Raw genomic sequence first — 18,271 nt, 5'->3', positions numbered from 1 at the left:
CCTCACATGTCTTTTTCTCTGCTCACACATCCCTGGTGTCTTTTTCTCTGACAATGGGGATTGGGCCCCCATCCCTGTGATCTCACTTAACCTTAATTACCTCCTTAAAGACCCTATTTCCAAATATAGTCATATTGGGCATTAGGGCTTCAACACAGGAATGAGGGCAGTTCAGTTTATCACAGCTGGCAGTGTTTAGCTAAACTTGCTCAGTAGCCTAAAAATAAACCCCACTTCGCTTATATAGAATTTACTTGCAGTAAAATACACAAATGTTCAACATAGTGACTTTTTACATATGTGTGCACCCATGTGACCACTTCCCAAATCAACATTTCCATTGTCCCAGGAACATGCCCTCATGCTTCTTTTTAGTTATTACCACCACTATTCTGATGTCTATAAACATAGGTTATTTTTTTTTAATTTTGAACTCTATATAAATAGCGCCATTCAGTATATACTGTTTATTTCTGGTTCATTTGGTGCATGATAAAGTTACAGAGATTCATCCATGTTCTTATATGTATCAGTAGTTTGGTTTTTGATTGGTATGTGGTAGTCCATAGTATAAATATGTTGCAACTTGTGTATCCATTTTCCTGTTGAAGTTCATTAGGTCATTTCCTGTGTTTGGCTACTGTCAACATTCTTACCCAAGGTCTTTGTGGATGTATGTCCTCATATTTCTTGAATATACTCTTAGAAGTGAAATTGGTGGGTGATAGGATAGGCATATGATCTGATTAGTCATTGGAACATTGTTCTTTAGTATGAAATATTTGTTTTATATAAATAGTTACCAAAATTATATCCTTTATATGCATTGCAAAGCTCTTCCATATTAATGTGTGTCGTATTTTAACTAGCAGGATACATCCTGCTCATTAAACTGAGTTTTAGTGTAATTTGGACATTATGGTCTGTTTTATCAGTCATTGGGAACTAAGAATATAGAACTCTCATATGGTTGCATTATGGGGAATCAAAAATAAATAAAACCAGAAGTATTATTTTTCCTTTTGTGTTTTCCAGTATTTTTTGTTTTTAAATTTCATATATTGTCTTTTAAACATTTAATTTTAGGGCCTAGGAAAAACTATTCAAGCCATTGCATTCCTGGCATACCTTTATCAGGAGGGTAATAAAGGTCCTCATTTGATCGTTGTTCCAGCATCAACTATAGGTTTGTAATATTGTGGACAACTACACTTGACTGTATAGGGTTGTGTATAGGGAGAAGAAAATCTGTGATTTCTTAGTTTATAGAGGTGAATATTACGTGGTCACCTTATATTTTTTTCTCCCTTTGTATATGTGTGAGTATGCGTGTTTGATTATACTGCACATCTTTTAAAATAACTGCAATACAAGTCAGTTATTCACCTTTTGAATTATTATGGAATTATTATGGATCAGGGACCATCAATAAGATCATTGACTATTGTAATACTTCTAGAAAATTGTTTTAATGAAAAAATTGTTTTGATGAGTAATTTAAGAGAAATAAGTGCTTTTAAATTTATAATTAAACATTTATAGAATCAGAAAGTATACAGTTCATCCCCATTGAAGTTACTCTTTCTTAATTGATTGGATGTTGACTAGAGTAGATAATATACGTATGAACATAATCCAAAAAAAGTCTTTAAAATGGAAATTAATGACCTATAAATATAATGGTTGGCCATCTGCCTTTCATTTTATGCCTCTTCAAAATTATTTTAATCATCAGGAGAATTGTGAAGGGTCTTTGATTTTTTTTTTTTTTTTATCATTATTTTGCAAAAGAATTTCTGGATAGAATTCATTTCACTGCATATAACCTGTTGTAGCACATAACCTGTTGTAGCAGATACAAATAATATCTCTTTTGCTTTATAGATAACTGGTTGAGAGAAGTTAATTTATGGTGCCCCACTTTAAAGGTGCTCTGTTACTATGGTAAGAATGTCATTTTGCTTTAATTAGAAACTTCTTTAAAATCCTTACATAGAGTAAAGTACAGTAAATGTAACCAATATGTGTGTGGTGTTTTTAAATTGTAGGCTCTCAAGAAGAACGTAAACAGATTAGATATAACATCCATAGTAAATACGAAGAATATAATGTAATTGTGACCACGTAAGTATGGAGACAAAGTATATTTGAGCAGGAAAGATTTTGTGTAACCCTCAAATTTTTAAAAATATCTTAGTAGTAATATGAAGGAAAATTTATGCTAAGAACTATACAACAAAAGTAATGGAATGATTTATGTTGAGAATTCGGGCATTTTTCAGTTTTTTAATAGTATAACAGATGATGGTTAATGGTTATAAAAAGGCTTTGTCCACTTGATTGAAAGTGTAGTTTTACAAGACTCTGTTAAACTTAAAGTAAAATTTAAGATATCCCACCAAATGATTTGTAATATTTCTAACTTATGTCAATTATTAATCATTGATTGTTGGGAACAAGAAGCCGGAGGCACCGTGAGAATGTCCTGAAGGAAAAGCACAGAGCAGCAAGGAACTGAAAGCAGTTCTATTCCTTTCCTTCAGGACATTCTCATGGTGCTTCCAGCTTCTTGTTCTCCAACAATTAATAATTTTGTATTAATAAATACAGTGAAATCTCACTCTCTAAATGAAAAAAAATTGATTTATAGAAGTACGGGTGGAAAATATAACTTTCTACCAAGTTAATCATGACTTGGTGTACTGGCTGTTTTAGCGTAAATATTTAGCAGAGGGGTGCCTGGGTGGCTGTCAGTTAAGCGTCCGACTTCTGCTCAGGTCATTATCTCACAGCACGTGGGCTCGAGCCCCACATCCGGCTCTGTGCTGACAGCTCAGAGCCTGGAGCCTGCTTTGGATTCTGGGTCTCTGTCTCTCTGCCCCTCCCTCACTCATGCTCTGTCTCTCTCTCTCAAAAATAAACATTGAAAAAATATTAAGCAGAGAAGTTACTGCTCTCATATTGCATTTTTAAATATAGGTTATTTCAATCTTCATGTTAACTCTCAGTATTTAGTTACTATTTTCTCTACTGACTTCTGTAGGAGGCCATGATTAAAAGAATTCATCCAGAATTCATCTTTTCTAAATAAAATGGACTTCATTTTCATAGATAGTCTAGTACTGGTAGCTGCTATTAACTTTTTTCTTGGATGTACTCTACTACTTTAATACAATAGTATTATGTACTTAACAAATGTTTTAATTTCATGTCCTTTTTTTCCCTGTTTGTTCTGAATGTATAACAGTTCATGAGAAAAAGTATAAAAATTGCAGATTACATATAAATTCTACCCAAATTGGCTTCTTCCTAGGTGTGTAGATATTGTCTAATTGTAACATTTAAATTTTCCTTTTCCTACATATGGCAGCTTCTATAGTTTGGTTACATATAAGTAATTATTGGATACAAGTGCATCAGTATTTATTTGAACATCAACTATGTCTAGTGGTATCTTTTAACTACTGGTTATTAAAATTGCATGAATAAAAATTTTATAAAACACTAAATCTCACTGTGGTCCAGGCTTTTAAAGGTATAACCTTAGACTTTTTTTTTTTTTTTTTTTTTTTTTGGTGACAGGTATAATTGCGCAATCAGCAGTTCTGATGATCGTAGTCTGTTTCGAAGGCTGAAACTTAATTATGCTATTTTTGATGAGGGCCATATGCTGAAGAATATGGGCTCTATCCGCTACCAGCACCTTATGACAATTAATGTAAGAGAGGATTCTGTGAATTATTCCAATTATAATTTAATGTATTTAGTATTTGATATCAGGGGTCAACAAACTTTTTTTGTAAAGGTCCAGGTAATAAATATTTCATGCCTTGTGGGCCATTAAGCTTCTGCCACTTCTTTGCTTTTTAACTACCCTTTAAAAATATAAAAATCATATTTATTGGCTCATGAGCCTCAATTTGCAAACCCCTGTTCTATGTGATAAACTTTATGAATATCAAATATAATCTACTTTCATTGCCTCATAAAAGTGATTGATATGAGGACATAAGTTACCTACTTACAAATGAAACCATTATTTTTACACATTCTACCTTAAAACACAATAGATGATAATTTTTCTCAGTTACTAGTCTTTTATCAGAAAATGTTACATTATTAATAATGGTCTTAACATTTTTTTCCTCCCCCACTGAGAAATGCAGGCAAGGATTTGGCTTTAAAAAAAAAAAAAAAAAACCTAAATTTTACTTTCATTCATTCACAGGCAAATAACCGTTTGCTGCTCACGGGCACACCCGTACAGAATAATCTGTTAGAACTCATGTCACTATTGAATTTCGTTATGCCACACATGTTTAGTAGTAGCACCAGTGAAATACGAAGAATGTTTTCCTCTAAGACAGTAAGCATAAATTCATTATTTTCTCCCAAGTATGTCACTTTGTGTTTTATGGGGGCCGTTTTTCTATTTTGTCTTTTTTTTTTCTTGTTTTCATAGTGTATTTGTGCTATCAACTAAGTTTAAGTAGTTGATATCCCTATACTTGGGTGAATTGGGAAGTTAGCCAAAATACAATGGGAAATAAGTTGGTAACTTTTGTAATTAATGTCTAAGAGTTTTGGTTTTAATATCCTGATTTTCTGAAATGACAGGTTTAGTTTAGTGGAGAACTCAGATACATAATTTGTGTGGAAAATTTGGTGATTGCATTTGCCTTACTAAAATTAGGTAAATTAGGAGCATTTCTTTATAGGTAAACTGTAGAACTGGACAAAGGTAGAATGTCCAGAAAATTCCTATACTGGAAAATATATTTTGAAATAAAATTCAAAAGTAACAATTTCTAAAAGTTACACTTAAATTCTATTTAAAAGAAAGTCTGGTTAATTTTCTCCCTGTTGCTTAGAAAAAGTACAGGATTTGCCTGGGTGGCTCAGTTGGGCATCTGACTCTTCGTTTCGGGTCAGGTCTTGATCTTGTGGTTTGTGGGTTCAAGCCCCGCATCAGGCTCTGTGCTGACAGTATGAAGCCTTCTTGGGATACACTCTCTCTGCCCCTCCCCTGCTCACTTGTGCTCACTCGCGCTCTCTCTCTCTCTCTCAAAATAAATAAGCAAACTTAAAAGTACAGTATAATCTTCAGAGACTCCTAAATTTTCTAGTACAGCAATGTTTATACACATTTTTGACTGTCTCCCAAGTCTCGCATATTTTCCAAGAATTTCCTATGGTGGTCTTCCACTGCAAATTAATGGCCTTTTAAACTTTCACTAATGGATTCACTCCCACTTGATGGCCAAGCAGATTATAGAATATGAAGGACTTTTTCACTTCTTAGAACAAAATTCCACTTCTTTAATTCTCCAAAATTAATAGGTTTTGATTAGGAACCATCCCTGTCTTTTAGACCACATGGTTTACATCCCCGGCACTAGCTTTCTACCTAGAACATAAGTTTCCTACCTATCTCTCTTTCTCTTCCTCTTCTCTTCTTTTTCCCAACCTGTTAAACATACACACACACACACACACACACACACACACACACACACACACACTTTTTCATGAGACCTGGTCATTTGTTACGACTCGTTAGTTATGACTTAATGATTCTGAACACCATCCTAGAACAGTTCAGTTTCATTAGCTTAGCAGAATACATGAAACCTCAAAATACATATGGAGCTTGAAGAGGTAGATTATAGCCCAGAGTTGACATGTGATATTCTATCTAGAATGAAGTGCATTTCTGTGGAAAATTACTCCTGATGATAGTGAGGATGATTTTCATGTTATGTAATGTTGTTACTGTGATCATTTAAATAAGTAATTTCTAAAAGGATATGTTCTTTTTTTACTTAGAAATCAGCAGATGAGCAAAGTATATATGAAAAAGAGAGAATAGCACATGCAAAACAAATTATAAAACCATTTATTCTCAGAAGAGTAAAAGAAGAGGTAATTCTTATTTGCGTATTTTTTTATTATGATTGCTTTTTAAAAATCTGTTTTCTTCTTTATTTGAATGATCTGCTTAAACTGTTTTCCTTTCTCAGGTTCTCAAGCAGCTACCTCCCAAGAAAGATCGAATTGAATTGTGTGCAATGTCAGAAAAACAGGAGCAACTCTATTTGGGTCTTTTCAACAGATTAAAAAAATCTATCAATAATATGGGTATCATCTGACTTTCACAATTTCATGTGAAAAATAATCTGTACTGGGGCTACATTTTATTTAGTCATGTTATGGTGGGATTTGCTCATTTTTAAAAAATTAGTTAGAATTTGAAGAAATAAACTTTTTGTTTGCTTTGAGGTATATTTCAGCAAACATCAGCTTGGGTTTTGTGGGTTTTTTTGTTTTTAATGTTTATTTTTGAGAAACAGAATGAGAGCATGCATGTGTGAGGGAGGGGCAGAGAGGAGAGAAACAGCATCTAAAGTGGGTTTCCTGGTTTTGGGGTTTTGTTTAATGCATGTTCTTTGGATCACAGAAAAAAATACAGAGATGTGCAATGTAATGATGCAGTTGAGAAAAATGGCCAATCATCCTTTATTACATCGCCAATATTACACAGCTGAAAAGCTCAAGGAAATGTCTCAGCTTATGCTAAAGGTAAGGATTTCACATTATGTTAACACTAAGCTTTAGCAACATAAGGTTAAATTAAACCTAACGAGCATATTGACCCATACTTAAGAAAAGCATGTTTATTTTTATGTATTTTATTTATTTATTGAGAGAGAGAGTGCAAGTGAGCAAGTGGCAGAGAGAGAGAATCACATGAGGCACACTGAGGGAGAGAGAGAGAAGCGGGGCTTGCCCGATTCAGGGCATGAGCTCAAAAACCATGAGATCATGACCTGAGCTGAAGTCAGATGCTTAACAACTGAGCCACCCAGGTGCCCTAAATTTTTTTTAATGTTTATTTTAGAGAGGGAGCATGAACAGGGAAGGGGCAGAGAGAGGGAGAGACAGAGGATCCGAAGCAGGTTCTGCACTGACAGCAGAGAGCCCAGTGCAGGGCTTGAACTCAAAAACCATGAGATCATGACCTGAGCCGAAGTTGGATGCTTAACCAGCTGAGCCACCCAGGCATCCTGCATTTTTTTTTTTTTTTTATTGTTTATTATTTTTGAGAGAGAGAGAGAGAGAGCAAGCAGGGAAGGGGCAGAGAGAGAGGGAGACACAGAATCGGAAGCAGGCTCCAGGCTCCGAGCTGTCAGCACAGAGCCTGACGCGGGGCTCGAACTCACAAGCCGTGAGATCATGACCTGAGCTGAAGTCGGCCACCCAACCAACTGAGCCACCCAGGCGCCCCTGCATTTTTATTTTTAAGACAAAGGTCAAGATGGGGCACCTGGGTGGCTCAGTTGGTTAGGCATCCAACTTTGGCTCAGGTCATGCTCTCACAGTTCATGAGTTCAAGCCCCGCATTGGGCTCTGTGCTGACAACTCCGAGCCTGAAGCCTGCTTGGGATTCTGTGTGTGTGTTTCTCTCTCTCTCTCTGCCCTTCCCTCGCTCACACTCTGTCTCTCTCTCAAAAATAAATAAACATTAAAATAATTTTTAAAAAGACAGTGTGGAGAACTTCTATAATACCCAAGAGGACTGACAGTATGTATCAGAAGTCAGCAAACTGTGGCCATAGGGCCATTTTTATAAATAAAGTTTAACCAAGTCTTTTAGTTTCTGTTTTTTTGTCTGTGACTACTTCCTCAATACCTTGGAGATATTGCAGGCTCGATTCCAGACCACCACAATAAAGCAAGGCAGATGAATTTTTTTTGTTTCCCCATGAATATAAAAGTTATGTTTAGGGATGTCTGGGTGGCTCAGTCGGTTAAGCGACCGACTTCGGCTCAGGTCATGATCTTGCGATTGGTGAGTTCGAGCCCCACAATGGGCTCTGTGCTGACAGCACAGAACCTACAGCCTGCTTTAGATTCTCTGTCTCCCTCTCTATTCGCCCCTCCCCTACTCATGTTCTGTCTCTCAATGTCTCTCAAAAATAAATAAAAACGTTAAAAAACAATTTTGTAAAAATTAACAAAATAAAAGTTACGTTTACACTGTACTGTTGTCAACTAAATGTGCTACAGCATAATGTCTAAAAAAGTGTGCATACCTTAATTAAAAAATATTTTATTGCTAAAAGAATGCTATTGTCATCTGAGCTTTCAGCAAGTCGTAATCACTGATCATCATAACAAATATAACAGTAATGAAAAAATTTGAAATATCTGAAGACTTACAAGAGAGACAAAGTGAGCAAATATTCTTAGAAAAATGGTATCAATAGACTTGGTCAACACAGGGTTGCCACAAACCTTCAGTTTGTTAAAAAATACATTATCTATGAAACACATAAAGTGAAACAACATTATGCCTATACAAGTGCAAAGTTGAGTAGTTGCAAAACAAATCATTTTGCCTACAGAGCCTACCTAAGATATTTACTGTCTGGCCCTTTTTAGAAAATCTGCCAGCTCCTAATCGAGACTTCCATAATGCACTTCTTTATTTATTTTTTTACCAAAAAGATCCCTCAGATTTTATGTCCTAGATAGTGCATTGGTTTTCTTCATTTGTTTTCTTCATTTTTTTCTTTACTATATTTTGTCTGTAGGTTATTTTTTTTTAATGTACATTTACTTAGAGAGAGAGAATGCATGGGGTGGGGGGTGGGTGGGTAGGGACAGAGAGAGAGGGCAGGAGAGAATCCCAAGTAGCTCCAGACTGTCAGCACAGAGCCCATTGTGGGGCTTGATCCCGTGAACCCTGAGATCATGACCTGGGCCAGAATCAAGAGTCGGTTGCTTAACCAACTGAGCCACCCAGGTGCCCCTTGTTTATAGTTTTAATTAATCTTTGTTTTTGCCTCATTCTCCCTTAGCACCCACCCATAGTTCTTCTTTATAGATCTTGGTGTTAAAAGTCATTATTTGCTGTTTTAAATGTGTTTATATTATTTTAAATATATTATAGAAAATTTTAAACATGTAAGAGTAGAGAGAATTGTATAATTAAATCCTCTACCCATATAACCTTCACCCATTTTCTTATACAGTTATTATGTGGAATGACACTGCTCTCATTTCATCTAGACCCCTCCTTAGGATTATATTGAACCAAATTGTAGACCTTATTTCATTTCTGAATATTTCAGTATGTTATCTCTAAAGCAATAAGGGCTTTCCCTTCTTTATTGTACCTAGAAAATGAGTATATTTTCCTTTGCTAAATTGGTTGTAGTGACATGTGATATTTAGCTATTTTACCAGATGTGAACAATTTTATTCAAGTGTTCTGATCATATTATAAATTAGCTTCATTTTTAAGTGTGTATTCTGTTTTGTTTTGAGGAACCTACACATTGTGAGGCTAACCCTGATTTGATCTTTGAAGATATGGAAGTTATGACAGACTTTGAATTACATGTACTTTGTAAACAGTATCGACATATTAATAGCTTCCAGTTAGACATGGACTTGATTTTAGATTCTGGAAAATTCCGAGTTTTAGGATGCATCTTGTCTGAATTGAAACAGAAGGTAATAAAGAAGAATGCTATTCCTCTTACATTTTTACAATTACATAAACTTTTTAAAAATAATTCTGACATGATTTGACTTTCTTGAAGTTGTAACCTGTGTCTGTTCTACATTTTTCTAGAAACTAATGCTTTGACCATTTAGGGGATATATTTGGGGATATGTTTTCCTGATTACTTTTCCTCTGTTGAGTCTCAGAAAAAAAAAAAAAAAAAAGCAGCTAGTAGAGTTGCTTTTAAAAAGTAATCTTTTCATTTCATAATGACATAATGACATAATTGGTTATTTGTATGATTGCCTCTAAATTATTTTGAAGTTAACTACCACTCTAGTTTCTATGTGAAATAGTGTATATTTTTAAGATCATAATCCAAATAGTACTTTTGTAGCTGTTTTCATTAACTGTCCTTAAAAACCAAAACTAAGAATTATGTTTTAAGTCTGAAGTTCAGAAGTTAAGATAATTTATTTATATATAAACTTGTTATATCTATAATAAGAAATTTACCTTAGCTGTGACTACTTGATTTTTATTAAAGAAGCAGTTGATCATTATATGCTTATATCATTTTATTTTTCCATGTATCTAATCCATATATGTATTTTCACAGGGTGATAGAGTTGTATTATTTAGCCAATTTACCATGATGCTGGATATTTTAGAGGTTCTCTTAAAACATCATCAGCATAGGTACCTCAGATTAGATGGAAAGACTCAGATTTCTGAAAGGTTCGTATACTTCACTTTAGTTTCAGAAAAATCTCTGTCCTCTTCACCTTCAAATAAGAGTAAATGCTAGAATTTTAAATGTGTATAGAGCATTTGAATTGTCTTACTTTGAGTCTTTCATGTGGTTATTTGAAATCATTGTGTTAAGATAAGGAAATTTTCCTTTTTTAAGTTTTTGATCTGAATTGCATAGAAATATATTTCAGTACCTAATTGGAACTGTGTACCTTAAAATGTTTTTTCCCCTTTAAAACTCATTCAAAGCCTTGAAGCACCTTACATTAAACCAAGATTGTTTTAAAACCTTGGGCTTTTTGTATTTTAACAGTAATTGAGTAAGTTTGGTTGTTTATTTTTTTAATACCCAGAGATTAGAAAGATTGTCTTCAAAACAAAAAAAGAATGTTTTTAATAGTATGTTTACACTTCATTATTACTTTTGGTTTGCTTTTTATCAGCCAGGTTTTTTTTTTCCCTGCATTAAAGATAGAAGTCATCCTAAAAGAGAACAAACACCCTGCTAGTTTGATCTTGAGATCCTTGGTTCAAAAGTATCAAGAGCAGCTGCTGACAGATTTCTGAGAAGACTAAAGCTGACGAAGGCCAGAGATTGAAAAGCCATACACAAAATTTAGATAAGCCAGAAGTCATTAAACAAAGGAGAAAATAATCCATTAGGATTACTCAAACCTGAATAGTTGAATTAAAGTGAGAGTTAGTAGGAAGATACATGGTATGGAAAAGAAGTTAGTGAATCGAGGTCTTTCAGTAAAATAACTGCAGGAAAAGTGCTTTAGTGCCAGGAGCATGTATTTACATCTTCACGGTTTTTTTCCATGTAGTGTGATTGTTTTCAATTTTAATTGTGTACATTTTAGTGAAATTTAGCCTAATATATTTATCTGACAGGATTCATCTAATTGACGAGTTTAATACCGATATGGATATCTTCGTATTTCTGCTGTCAACAAAAGCTGGTGGCCTAGGAATAAATCTGACTTCAGCAAATGTTGTTATACTTCATGATATTGACTGTAACCCTTACAATGACAAGCAAGCAGAAGATAGATGCCATAGAGTAGGCCAGACTAAGTAAGTGTTTTGAATTGAAATTTAGTTTTAACCAAATGCCTGTTTAATTTGTATAGAAGAGTAGAATATAGTCTGTCAGTATTCTGCTTCAGTTTTTTTTTATTTTCGGCAAAGCCTGGCTGCTGATAGCTTTCATACCAGCAACGCTGAATATGACATATCTCACTATGTCATGTATTCACTTTCTAGTAGTTAAAATAACCTCGCACCCCACCCCAATTTTGATGAAAACAAAATACTATCAACGGTTCAGCTCATTTGAAAAATATTAGTAACTGAAAAGGCTTTTTTTGTTAGACCCTTTAAGAGCCAGATAGACGTAATAATATATATACTGTTGCTACTCTATTATCCTTTAGGAAGCACATTATCTGAGTTGTAGATATTTTAGGTGAAGGATCATTTTGACATTGGAGGTGAAAATACCTGTAATTCAACTCTGCTGTCAGATGTGAGTAGCCAGTAATCATTATTTTCTCTGTGGAGTATATGTTTCCAAAAGACATTGATAAAATCATTTATGAACCAAATATTTATCAGTGCCTATTATGGGACTAAAACTTCCTGTGTAATCTTTTTACTTTTCTATACTTCCTTACTTTTTGTACTGAATTATTTATTGGAACCTGATGAGCAAAGCATGTTCCTTTTTAAAATGGAATATCTCTCTGAACCCAGACTGTTTGTTGAAATAAGTTTTACTAGTAATTTTTGGAGTACAGATATCTTTCTGTCTTCTTGGATCAATAAGAAAGGATGTTTAGAAGTTACACGCTCAGAAAATGTTAATCCCACGTAATATGAATAAAAGGAAATTTAAAGTTAGGGATCTATTTATTATGCAATCTTCACATTATTCTTACCTCTAAGATGTTTTATATAGTTTATATATATTCAAATTTTATATTAAGTAACCAATGGACATATCTTCTATTTTCTTTAGAGAAGTACTAGTTATAAAATTAATAAGCCAAGGGACAATTGAAGAATCCATGCTAAAAATTAACCAACAGAAATTGAAACTAGAACAAGATATGACCACAGTAGATGAAGGTAAGTTATTTGTAAGCAGAAACTTCGGTATTTGTATGAAAAATAGCAGTAGCAAGGAATTAGCAAAAATGGCCTGAATCCTTACCTGGCATACAGTATAGGGATGGCGTGGTAGACGATAAGCATACTCATTTCAGAAGTATTACAATAACTAAGATTATTTCACCAGAACTGATATAAGTGTTTGATTTTGGGAAATTCTGTCTCTTCCATCCCTTCTCTCTTGACACCAAGATATCCCCCAAATAAAATTAGATCTGTAATTTTATCCACAGTTTTATGATACACTTACTATATAAGTAATATATATGAACCCAAAGATTTAAAATGCCTGACATAATATTAATTTATTAAGAACTGTAACATTTACATTTCATTTTGACTGGTAATTACTTACTGAACTATAGTGCAATAAGATTCTTCTTCCCCCACAGCCCCCAAAATTTAGTAATTTCAGACTGAAGTTTGTTGGGTACTACAAAGAACCCTCTAAGGGGAGCCCTTCTTCACTTGACCTTTTTGAAAAGAATAATTTTAAAGTTTTGAAAAGATAATACATTCACATAATTCAAGATTCAAAAGATACAAAATGGCAAACAAGACTCCTTCCTACTCTGTCATCCAGTTTCCCCATAAAAGTGACATATTGTCCTTTTTAAAAAGCATGTGACCACTTTTTTTAGGTAGATAGAAGTAAATAAGTCTGTGTATTCTTTCTTTAACACAAGTTAGCATGCAGTCATTTACATCTTACCTAAATTTAATTGGATGTAAGCTATTTTATCATTCTAATAAGGATATTACTAATATTGATCACAGTTTATTTCAGTTCAGCAAACTTCCATTGAATATTTACTATGTCCCAGTATTTTGCTGGGCACTCTGTATTATAAGAGTTCAGTATATTTTAATCTGTTTTAAGAGCGAGAAAGCCATATGATGAATTACTATGTCTCCTTCCTGTGTAGTATTTATTTCCGGGTGCTTCAGGTTGGCGGGGGGGGGGGGGGGGGGGGGGCACGCATTAGAGCAAGTTTGAGTAAGAAGTAACCGTGACGATTATAACCTAAACAGTTAATCACTGGGCTTTGCGTGGAGGTGGAAACTTGCTGATTTCAGATTATGTAGCAAAAGCAATAGAGTGAATGCATAAGACAAGATTCCGCAGGGCAGCATTTTTTCCTGATTGTTTTCTTAGGGCATCTTTTCAAATTTAGGAAAACAATTAAATATTCTCATTTAGTAGTGTTAGCACATACCCAGATATGTAGATTTTATTCTAACGAGAAGTCTTTAAGTAGAACCATCATAGTTAGTTAATTGAGGTTTCAGCAGTTTGATTGTTGGACTCCCAACTATCTTTAAGTATACAGGTTGCTTCTCATGAGCTAGTTCATTTCCCCAGAAACATACTTTCCAATCTTTTATGAAATGAGGATGGTGGCAGATGCAGTAAGCCTACTGACTGCATTCTTACAGCAAAGGAGAAGCTGTTCCAGTCTTCTACTGTCCCCACGTCCAGCATTCTTCGGATTCAAACTTTCCAAAGAATAAACCTTCATTTGTATATGGCTGGCTCTGTTGCACAGGCTTTAGGTGTCCTATTCTGCAACCTGTTTTAGCTCTGTATATTCCCCATCTTTTAGAAGCCATGTAGTACCTCCATGTTCTTGAGCTTTGAGAGGCAAGGAAAGGATTGTGAATGTGAAGTAACCTTCCTGCATTTCCCACCTGCACACACTTAAGTTTTTGCTTTGTCTGTTTTGCTAAAGTCAGCTTCCATTCTTCCATTTGCTCTTCATCTTCCAAAATTTGACAGCTTTCTCTCCACTGTTGTCTTTTTCTTCTGTTCGTTCTCTTTTGTATGGTACCCTGGACTTTCTTTCTTTTTTTTTTTAATAGCATTTTAATTGTATTTCAGGTGAGACCAGTGTGTTTTCGGTCTTGTCTAGTCATAATTCATGTAAATTGTTTATATTTACATAAATTTGTTTAGTCTAAAATTGTACCTGTGTTTTCACATCAAGTATTTGTTAAAATAGCAACTTATTGGGGTGCCTGGGTGGCTCAGTCGGTTGGGCGGCCGACTTCGGCTCAGGTCATGATCTCACGGTCTGTGAGTTCGAGCCCCGCATCAGGCTCTGTGCTGACAGCTCAGAGCCTGGAGCCTGTTTCAGATTCTGTGTCTCCCTCTCTCTCTGACCCTCCCCTGTTCATGCTCTGTCTCTCTCTGTCTCAAAAATAAATAAACATTAAAGAAAAAAAAAATTTTTTTTTTTAAATAAAAAAAAAAATAGCAACTTATTTCAGCTATGCTTTTAGGCTGTTAGCTTTAAGATGTTCAGAATTAAAGAATCATTCCCCCATTATCACTCTTCGTTTCTGTAGGAAATTTTCCTTTGTCTTGTTTTAACAAGAAAGAACTTTAGCTATTTGTGTATCCATTTTTCCCAGTATGTGTTTTATTTGGTAGGCTAAAGATACAATAATGTCTTTACTCTCTAAACTATGATTTTGCTTCTGATTTCATTTAAATAATTTGACACTGACCTAATGAGAGTACATGTACCCTTCTTTTCATCTCTCACAGTAAGGTTCTTTTCCACTGTAAACAAAAAATATATTTATAATTGTGTCCATGCTTTATGTTAACAATCTGTATGCCCCTCTTCCCATGAAACTATGAAAGATTAAGTACCATGATTCCTCTCAGAAATGCTTGTCAGATTTTTGTATTTCTAGAGCTTGCCTTAGTGATTCTGAGTGCAGTGCCCCTGGACCCACAGCAGCATCACCTGCAAAATTGCCAGTTTGAAACGCAAATTCCTAAGCCTAACTCCAGCCCTACTCAGTCAGAAATTGGGACTGGAACTCAATAATCTGGTTGGAGTTTCTGATCCAAACTAAAGTCAGAGAACCCCTGCTTTAGAATAAGAATTATGGTTTTGGGGTGTGTGTGATTTTTCTTTAACCTCTTAATGTGATTATATTAATAAATTTTCTACCTTTTAAAACTTTTATTATGGAAATTTTCATGCAAAAATGTTGAAAGCATAGTATAAGTGATTTTAACAGTTGTAAACATTTTGCTTCATCTGGCTTCTTTTACTCATGAACCATTACAGTCAGTTGTAGACTTGACACTTCATTCTGAGTATTTCAGCATTTCCTCTCAGTTGCCACAGTACCATTATACATCCAAAAAAATTAACAGTAATTTCCAAATATTATCATATATTGCCCATATCTGGATTTTTCCCACTTATCCCCTTAAAGTCTCTTATAGGCTTAAAAAACAAAAAAAGGATCCAAAGTTTGTACATTGCATTTTATTGCATTATATCATTAGTATCTTCAAATTTAGAAGAGTTTCCTCACCCTTTGCTTTTTTCTACCTCTTCCTGAATTCCTAGAATACTGAATTTTCTACAGTCTTGTCTTATATGTTTGTAACTTTGTTGTCTTACTGTCTTCTGGATCTGATTATTTACTTGGCTCACTTAATTTGGGACCAGTTTCAATTTAGATTTCATGGGCTATTGTTAAGTCTGTGGATGCGTTTCAAAGCAAGGGTGTCAGTGAGCTCCCTGATAGTTTATGGAATAGTTTTTCTTTCTGTGCATATGTTTTTTACTAAAAGGAGAAGAGTAGGGAAAAGTACTCTCATAATTTTAGATTATAACTAGAGTGTGTATGTGTGACAGAGAGAGAAAAGTGATTAGTTTTGCTGCATTTTAGCCATATCTGATTTCTAAAATTATCCATTGCTAAAAATCTACAAATAGTTGTATACCATTGTCACTTTAATCAGTTCATCTAAAAACAGCTATACCATTGTCCCTATAAACTAATAAATCAGTTCATCTAAAAACAGTCTGAGTGACTCATTGAATTAATCAAGGATAACTAGATTCTACACCACCTTGACACAAGATGTTTTCCCACTGTAGAAAATCCTGAATACTAACTGGGTAAGTGTCTAGATACTGGAATCTCATTTAATATGGGGAAAACATTGGGAAAGGGTTATTTATAGTTATGGTCACTTTAGTCTTCAGCTGGTATGCCATATTCACTATTTTGTTTAGATGTGCCAGTTTTAAGTCTTAAGTCAGTGATTGTATCTTTGTACTGAAAATAAGGGTGTTGATGGATGATTCTGTTTGGTTGTCTTTGTTTCTACTCTTCAGTTTGTTACATGAAGGTTTTCACCAAATAACCTGAGGAGAAAATACTGTGTACTGTATGAATAGAATGTCATCTAGATTAATATCTGTGTATCTTTAGATATTACTTATGTGAAATCAGAAGCCTAGCCTATAGATGGCTGTACTGGCATGAACGTTAGCACAGAGGAAGTAGCCTTAAATACACATAGGGCTTTGTGAAGGTTTTTAAACAAGGAGTGACACTGAGACAAACGGGGCCTTGAAAAACAATTAGGCATTTACCAAAGTTAGAATCAGAGAAAATACATTTCATAAAATATTCTTATGAAACTTTTAATGCCGCTTTCTGACCTGCAGGTGATGAAGGGAGTATGCCAGCAGATATAGCCACATTACTAAAAACGTCAATGGGCCTGTGAAGTTAAGAATTGTGAATTCCTAATTGATGAGGAAATATCAACTTGGTGCACTCAAGGACATTTACATTATGATGACCATGGGGTTTATGAACATTTATAACTTTTTATAATTTCCATATTACATTTCTCATAGTATGGACAACTTTTTTGCCACTAACTGAATTCTCCAGATGCTCACATGTGAAATTTCAAACAAAAAGCCACAAATAATGTAGTCCTGAAGATGTTGAATAATCATTTTACAAAACAGTTTTCTGAATGGGGATTAGTTGGTGATTGTTTGTAACAAATATGCTAATGCTTTAGAAATGTCAGTATTTTTGTAATTATTTCTACCTCCAAATATATATATATTGTCTTTCACTGGATAATGTGTGTAGATTTTTACATGTGCCTTATTTGACAATGCTTATGTCTTGTTTTTCTTGTCTCCTTTGAAGTTCTTTTTTTGTTAGTTTAAAGGATGCAGCTGTATAGATTATATAGCTTTCATTTTATTGCTATTTGAAGCAGATGTTCACCACTGTCAACAAGAACTCAACCTGAATTTAAAGGTGGCATTCCATATACTAACACCCCCAGGTCCTTCCAAGTACTTCTGTTAAAACAAATTTGTTTGGCTAGGCACTAAGTTGTTTTCCAGTGAATAGTAACTGAAGAAGCCCTTATCTTGCTCCTTGGATTAATTCCTTCTGTTCATTTCCCAACCGCACTAATTGTGCTTATTACTCTGCCTATTCTTGTGCATGTTTTCATTGATTTCCCTCTCCTGGCTTTTGCTTCTCTTGAAACTGTTGCCCAGTCACTTCTGCTCCAGTTCTCTTTACTCTCTAAATAGTAGTTTATTCCTGCCACGTCTCCACGTATCAGCAAAATGTGGGTAACATTTGTCTAGCCTGGCAGAACAGATTAGCAGGCTATTTCACTTCAAAGCAGACTGAACGTGACTTCATATTAAGGCAGCGATAGGTACTGCATGGAAATAGGTCATTAACGTTAAACACTTCTCAAAATATAACTTCTCAGTTTCCAGAATTTCCAGTACAGGACCTCCTGAAGAGAGAGCCATTGTTCAATTCCAATTCAGTGTGGGTGACAAAGTGAAATTTAGAAGAAGTAAAGTTGTCTATTTGATATTTAACTCTTTATTAAATCTTTCTTTAAAATTTTGCCTGTCAGTCTATCTTGCTGTTTTTATTATACATCAGTTTCTTTGTATAACTTGTGAGTTTCATGTGTTTTGTTTTTATTATGTAAATATCATTATAAATAAACTTATTTATAAATCA

The 18,271-nt window shown here is 34.4% G+C and overlaps 1 protein-coding gene across 5 annotated transcripts in view; it reads left to right on the top strand.

The window, feature by feature from the left end:
* The window catches only part of SMARCAD1 (SWI/SNF-related, matrix-associated actin-dependent regulator of chromatin, subfamily a, containing DEAD/H box 1), a 78,103-nt gene extending 59,832 nt beyond the window's left edge, over positions 1–18,271 (top strand). For all 5 annotated transcript variants that reach the window (XM_042935878.1, XM_042935874.1, XM_042935876.1 and 2 more), the window contains exons 12-24: positions 1,087–1,186; positions 1,885–1,944; positions 2,049–2,124; positions 3,583–3,718; positions 4,229–4,366; positions 5,827–5,922; positions 6,021–6,138; positions 6,458–6,579; positions 9,331–9,519; positions 10,131–10,249; positions 11,159–11,341; positions 12,285–12,394; positions 16,921–18,271. In XM_042935878.1, coding sequence (XP_042791812.1) covers positions 1,087–1,186; positions 1,885–1,944; positions 2,049–2,124; positions 3,583–3,718; positions 4,229–4,366; positions 5,827–5,922; positions 6,021–6,138; positions 6,458–6,579; positions 9,331–9,519; positions 10,131–10,249; positions 11,159–11,341; positions 12,285–12,394; positions 16,921–16,982 — 1,509 coding nt within the window. In that variant the 3' untranslated portion in view covers positions 16,983–18,271. The remainder of the gene's footprint in view (positions 1–1,086; positions 1,187–1,884; positions 1,945–2,048; positions 2,125–3,582; positions 3,719–4,228; positions 4,367–5,826; positions 5,923–6,020; positions 6,139–6,457; positions 6,580–9,330; positions 9,520–10,130; positions 10,250–11,158; positions 11,342–12,284; positions 12,395–16,920) is intronic.

The sequence above is a fragment of the Panthera leo genome, chromosome B1 (genome assembly GCF_018350215.1).
Source record: "Panthera leo isolate Ple1 chromosome B1, P.leo_Ple1_pat1.1, whole genome shotgun sequence".
Taxonomy (NCBI): Eukaryota; Metazoa; Chordata; class Mammalia; order Carnivora; family Felidae; genus Panthera; species Panthera leo.
This window is presented reverse-complemented; position numbering and strand designations above follow the sequence as displayed.